This window comes from Mus caroli, chromosome 1 (genome assembly GCF_900094665.2).
Source record: "Mus caroli chromosome 1, CAROLI_EIJ_v1.1, whole genome shotgun sequence".
NCBI lineage: Eukaryota > Metazoa > Chordata > Mammalia > Rodentia > Muridae > Mus > Mus caroli.
This window is the reverse complement of record NC_034570.1, coordinates 39,162,806-39,169,874: the sequence shown is the minus strand read 5'-3', so window position 1 is coordinate 39,169,874 and position 7,069 is coordinate 39,162,806. Positions and strand designations below refer to the sequence as shown.

The window sequence follows — 7,069 nt, the reverse complement described above, 5'->3', positions numbered from 1 at the left end:
AGAGAGAGAGAGAGAGAGAGAGAGAGAGAGAGAGAGAGAGAGAGAGAGAGTTGTACCTAGCTAGGTCTGGTGGCTCATGCTGATAATTCCAGAACTAAGGAGGCCAGGTCAAGTGGATGACTATAAGCTGGGTTACATAATTAACTCCTAGACAATATGACTACAAAGTGAGACTCTGTTCCACAAAACAAAGAGAAGTATAAATGAAATATTACACACTGATACAGTGGAAATAGGAAAGATTTATCATTAAGAAATCTGAAAATATATACAATTTTTGTCTCTAAACATAATTCATCTCATGACACTTTGCAGACTGCTGTAGTGTCAGAATGTTGTCTGAATGTCATTGTGAGAGTTCATCTCTATCATGATGCAGAAAAAGAAGAGATTCTCTTTGCAAGTCATTGAGACTAGAGCTCAGAGCTCCTGTGGGTTACGGGCTCAGACTCAGTAACACAGACAGAAGGTGGGCACACAGATGCTCCTTGAGGCAGGATAACATGAACATGATTTGAGGGTTCTTCACTCTCACTTTGACTGGATTTGAATCACCTCGGGAGTACAAACCCTGGCTTATTTCAAAAGACTTCCATAGTTGTATAACTGAAGAAGGAAGGCCCCCTAAAAGTGGTCACCAGCCTCTTCTGCATTTATAAGGAGAAACAAAAGAGAAACAGATGAGCACTGGTGCTTCCTCTCTTTGCATCCTAGCTCATCAAGATAAAATAATGCACCACGTGTATTTACTACTGTGAATGTCAACCCTTCCCCAACATAATGGAAACTCCCCTTCCAAATTGTGAACCAAAATTAATCCTTCTTTCCATAATCTTCTTTTGAGTTTTATTTTCATATCATGTCAAGAAATGTAACTGATACATATGATTAAATTTCCAGGGTATAAGCTGTAATTCCTAACAGAAATCATTGTTCACACAGTATCCACTATGGTAGTTTAGGGGGTGGTTTCTACTTCAAATTTTTCAGATACCTGAAAATTTTCTAAAATGTCCTTAATACTAGACAAAATTGTGTGCTGATAAAATAAAACAAAAAAACACATAACCAATGAAACAAAACCCCAAAAGAATAAATTATTGGCATTATTTTATGCATATTTTTAGCCCTAGAGAAGAATTGCAGTTGCTGTTTCTTGGTTACCATGAATAACCTGATATAACCACAGAAGCAGTAAGATGAGACTGGTATAGAAATAGAAACGTAGATATTCTAGACCATGTCCACATTGCTTCTAATTATACTAAAATAACTTACTCAGATTTAACAGGCAAGGCATATGAAACAAAATGCCAACATTTTAAAATTTTTGACAAATGTCAAGCCACTCCAATGCTAGGTCAACAAATATAAACTGAACTTAGATTAAGATCTTATCAGAAAAGATGCAGTAATTACATAATTTTTAAATCAAGAGAGCTCAATATAATATAACAAAAACACCTACTGCGAGTACATTATATTTAACGTGAAATGTTACTGAATGAATGAATGCAGAAGAAAATTTCCACAAAAGGAAAAATCACTCTTAATCAATACTTTTTTAATGCTAAACATGACAATTATATTTAGTCATCAAAATATCAATTGAAACATTAAAGGAAACAAAAGTGAAATCAGCCACATTTACTCACAATTTTTGCTCTATGAGTTATTTTTTTAATACAATGTGAATTTGACAATTCAAAAATACTAACAGAAAAAAAGAAGCATAAAATAAAGGCAGTCACTGTAGTTTAACCTGTCTGTGATTATGATGATAGAACAGCTTTTAAGGAATTTCTCAGAATAGCTCAGATGCATGTAATCATCATCTATATATGCAATATTTTCTCTGTCCCTGCACAACCCTAAAACATTAGGGCATCTACAAAGATCATCATCCAAGGGGATAATTTAACCTATTGATCCCACAACACTGTCCCAGAGAGCTGAGAAAAGGAAAAACAACAGCTGTGTTTGGTTACTGGGTGGCCATGGCTTTACTTGATACTCCCAAACAGTTAATAGGAGTGTGCTTTAACCAAGTAACTTAGACTTTTATCAACTGAGAAATGAGCTCTTCCTGATTGGGGTACCTTTTTGAATGCTTGAAATATTATGAAGAATAGATAGAATAGATGAATAAATATAGGTATTCACTATTAGTGCAAGTAACACTTGAATTTGATAGTATTCCATATGTGATTATGACCCCAGGTGTTACTTGAATTCTCTCATAAAATTCAAGTTTTCCATTTCAAATGAAAAATTATCTACATAGTACTACTGTTTTACAGAATATAAAATTGTATTTTATTATATAATAAACAGCCACAAACTAACCACCCTATGGGAACAAATATGACAGATACTTGAAGGGAATAGGGATCTTTCATTTGTAGATACTGATTGGGATGATAATGATAATGATGATGATGATGACATCATCCATGGCCACAAAAGCATGATCTCTTTTAATCATCTCGTTAACTAAGGAAAGTGAAATCACCAAGCTTAGTAAGAAATTGTCCCTTCCCTTTCCCTTGATAACCTTCACCATTTAATTGCAATCAAAACAGCAAGTAAAGAGTGGAAGGGGAAGACCATGGTGGGGAACAGAGAGCAGAGGCCCAGACTCCCTGTCCTGTGAACATATCCAAACCTCAGCTGGTGAAAGACCTATTTCATACTAAATGAGGTTGTGAAGATTTAATAAAACAAACAAAAAAAAAAAAAAAAAAAAAAAAAAAAAAAAAAACCCAAAAAAAAAAAAAAAAAAAAAAAAAAAAAAACAAAAAACAAAAAAAACCCAAAAAACAAAAAACAAAACAAAACAAAAACATTTTAGGGGATTATACCCTCTAGTTGCTAGAACAAGACTATGCGACTCAAATATGATGTAGAGATTTTTCATCTTTCCATGGTTAAAGGATGTACAAAGGGTTGGGTATGTATCTCCATTGGTAATGTGTTTGCCTGGCATACAGGGAGGGCCAGGTTCCATGCCCAGCGTGGATAAAACTAGGTGTGGTTGTATAAGACTATAAACTCAGCACACAGCACCATTGTTTAACAGCAGAATCAGACTCTCTATAAATTATTCTTCAACACATAAGAGTAGGAACTAACAGCCAAACTTAAGGTAAAGTGTTTGGTTAATTTCTAAACTAGAGGTAGAACAAAATGCTAATCAATATTTTTCTGATTGGGATAATCATTTAACTTAAACACTGGTGATGTGAAGGTGAAGAAAGTTGGAGAAGAAGGAAGCAACGAAGGAACAAAAAGTGCCTGTATATCCTACTTCCCAACGTTGTCCTCCCACAGGGCACATGTATCAAACTCATGTTCCTTTGAACTGAAAAGGAACATTGGTCCTTGAAATTTGTCAATGGAATAAATCCAAATATCTTTTAAGTGTATACTGAAATCTAGATGGGGGCTTTGGCTTTAAAGTTTTCAGGAAGACAACTGTAATCAGATCTGTGTATCTCAAAAGGTCCGGAGGGATTTGTGACCCAGCTGATGAAGCATGACTTTGGTATTTTCCTGCAGACCTTACAGTGTGGTAGGGCTTTTCCCCAACTTTGCTACTACAAAAAGGGAGACATTTCCAATTTAATGGGTTTAAAATCAGAAGCAAGTTGTAGATATCAAACAATGTTACATTGCTTTTCTTTATTCGGACTAACAAATAAAATACTGTCCTCAGATTCACAGGATTGAATGGGGTCTAAAACATCACATAATTTAAATTTTCATTGAATACACTAGTCTGCTTACCACATCCAAGAATTTGCATCTCTTACTTCACAAACAATGATTTAATAATCTCTTTATATCTTCACAAAACTATGTGAACATTTTTCTTATGCTAAATCAGTGGCTTTATAGTTTACACTTATTTGCCCTTCATTATCGTAAATGTCATGGTTGAAAAAAATAGCCCTTCAAATACATAATAAAAAACATTCCTCATTGCATAAAAAGAATTCTCAAACTTGACTTTCAGGTAAAAGTGTTTAGTTAAAGTTACCCTCACTTTTATTTAATGTCTGCTCATGTTGTATGTGTTAGAGCATAATTTGCTCATTTTAGTTCCAACAGTAGAATGCTCAGCTAGTATGCATGGAGCCCTGAGTGTGATCCCTAGCACCTCATGAAGAGGTGCCATGGTTCATGCTTTCAGTTCTAACTATTGTCATGTTGAAGACAGATGATCAAAATTCAAGTTCATTCTCCTGGTTACAGAGTGAGTTTGAGATCAGAAAGGGATACATGAATCTTGGAATAGTCACTGAATGGGGTAGAGTTGGGGAGAACACACTTCACTAAATAAAATGGAACACTAACTCTGAGGTTGCTAGTTCTGGATATCTATTGTCCATACATTAAATAATCATGGTTGATTTTACTGTTGGATCTTTTTTTTTTTTTTTAATTATCCTCGACACTTAAGATCAACTTCCAAAAGTTTATATGGAAAATAATGCAAAACTTGGATTTTCTTAGGCAATTTACAATATCTACCTAAATTTCAATGTAGCATACAAGCTAATTGCTCATTTCTATCATCTCTTCCAGCTTTCAATCATTTAAAAATTTGATTAACATTATTTAAGTATTTACTCTAAAATCTCCAGAAATAGATTAAATAGAGATAGCTCCTACGCTATTTTACAGTATAGCATACAATTGCTAGCAAACATATAATATGTTCACATGTATTATGAACTAAGCCTATGAATGCTTCTTTTAATTAGGGTACAATGAAAACATATTAATTAGTAGTACCTACAGATATGAATTACTCTAATATAACGAAATTGCTTTGACAAATAGAAAAAGCACATGTCTTATTTGCAATTTATTAGTAAGAATACTGATTTGGCTGTCAAGTTCTCTTACCTTTCTTTCTGCTGAAAGCACGGTTCATGGTGTGGAGCCTCCCAACTGCTCAGCTCGGTAATACCCAGTACCCTGTTAAAAAACAGAAAGGAAGCATTGATGACCAACCTTTTCTGTGTGGTGATTGTTTTGTTTGCTTGCTATGTAGCCCAATCTGGTTCAAATCCAGGGTAATTTTCCTGCCTCCGCTTCACAAATGTTGGGGTTACATATGCATCACCACACCCAGCTCTTAGGGAATTTTAAATTACAAAGCATGTAAGAGGTGTTAAGTACTCATCACACAATAGTCTGCTAAGTCACAAAAGGCAATGGATAAGGATAAACTTAAATACCTAATGTAAGGAGGGACAGAGTCAAGTGCAATATGTCAGCTAAAAATCCTCCAAGGCATGCATATTGTTTATTATAGTTATCTGTAAATTTAAGGAAGAAAGTTACTTTTATGAATTTGTTGGAAATACATGCAGTCAAGTTTTAATTTCTTCTGAACAACTGAAGTAGATAGGAATAAACATTATGCTTTTAAAAGCAAAATCATTTTATAAATACATTTACATGTACAATAACTTGTCTAAAGGTCATTTTCTACAAAAGGGGCTATCCATCTCAGACACTTTATTTATTCAGCCAATGTTTTCATTTAAAAATTCCTTCTATATACCGTCTCAGACATATCACCAAATAACAGTTTATGGGGAGGTTAATGTTAGAATCTCTATTTGAGGGCCCAGGGGAGTGTTAAGTTTTTGGATAAGTATGGAAGGATTCTTCTCTTTAAGAAGGCAGACATTCTTTTTCCCCCTCATTAATTAATTTTACAGTCTTACAGAAGCTTCTCTCCCTCCTCTCCTCCAAGTCCCACCCTCAAAACCCCTTCCCCATTCCCCGAACCCCTTCCCCTCAGAGAAAGGGAGGCTTCCCATGGGCACCAACCCACACTAGTACATCAAATCACAGCAAGACTAGTTGCCTCTTCTCCCCCACAAGGCAGCTCAGCAGCTAGAAAGGGATCCACAGGTAGGCAACAGAGTGTGCAACAAGTAATAGCTTCCTAAGTCCTGCTAGCACAATACTGACAGGTTGTGATGCTTGTCTTGATTTACTTAGTATCTGTTGTCAAAGCTTTGCTGAAATCCTCCAATAATAAGAGATGTTCTAACATGGTCTCTAACAATTAATGGGACACAGAAAAGACTAAGAGGATTCTCCATTTAATGACTCAAACAGAAAAATGATATCCTTGGGGGGCATTTAAATTCATGAAATTAAAAGGCTTAATTCTGATAACAGGATTTTGGTTTGGTATATCAGAAGTCCTTTCGGCAGCTATAGCCCTCTCATTGTATAGTCAGAACTTGGCCCAATGCTGGCATAAAATTTTTGTAGCTATCCAATGACTACAACACGCTGCTTCTATTATGTTGGGAGGGGCATCCACCACTCCTACTCCAGGTGAAGACATTCATAGGTCCATGCATCCTTAAGTCCAGAAAGGGACACAAGGTCAGAGCAGCCTTGTTCATGTCAATATAAATTTAACCCTTATATCAGTACTTCAGTGTCTCTGTTATCCTGAGCTAAACTTCTCAGGTTCTGACCATGGTTCAGTAGTCACATGTTGAGGTTTTCATTATGATACTTTGCAATGTCAACCAAACTGGTCTCTTCCTGGGGTTTTCATTACAAAGTTGTGTCCTCAATGAAAGAGTCAGCTACCTTTCTCTAAAATGAGATAATTAAATAGAAAATAATAACACTAAGAAAAATATTCTCAAAGACTAATGAAATATTTAATACAGTTACTTATGCTGAAGCAAATATTTATGGCATACTTGACGTGTAGATTGTGGAAGACCTTAAATGTGATGTTCCTTTTTGAACCATAAACTTAGAAGTTCTTTGAAGAAATGTCATGTGATACTTTGTATTTCTCAATTTAATAGAAACATTTTTATCATAATGAACTCACAAAATCATTACAAAACTTCAGAATGACCATTATAACCTTATAGAAGCCCCCTTAGATATAAAGAACTTGGGTCTGGGCAAAGGATTGGAACTGCCTTTTTGCTAGTTTTTGAAACATTGCCAGGAAATGTATTTTGTCCAACTGTGGGGCGCCGCTAATCTTCCGGTGCTGAGTCATTTCCTCAGC

The 7,069-nt window shown here is 35.3% G+C and overlaps 1 protein-coding gene across 4 annotated transcripts in view; it reads right to left on the bottom strand.

The window, feature by feature from the left end:
- Nucleotides 1–7,069, bottom strand: part of Gulp1 (GULP PTB domain containing engulfment adaptor 1) — a 224,472-nt gene that overhangs the window by 90,404 nt on the left and 126,999 nt on the right. For all 4 annotated transcript variants that reach the window (XM_021168770.2, XM_029477707.1, XM_029477699.1 and 1 more), the window contains exon 2: nt 4,912–4,983. In XM_021168770.2, coding sequence (XP_021024429.1) covers nt 4,912–4,939 — 28 coding nt within the window. In that variant the 5' untranslated portion in view covers nt 4,940–4,983. The remainder of the gene's footprint in view (nt 1–4,911; nt 4,984–7,069) is intronic.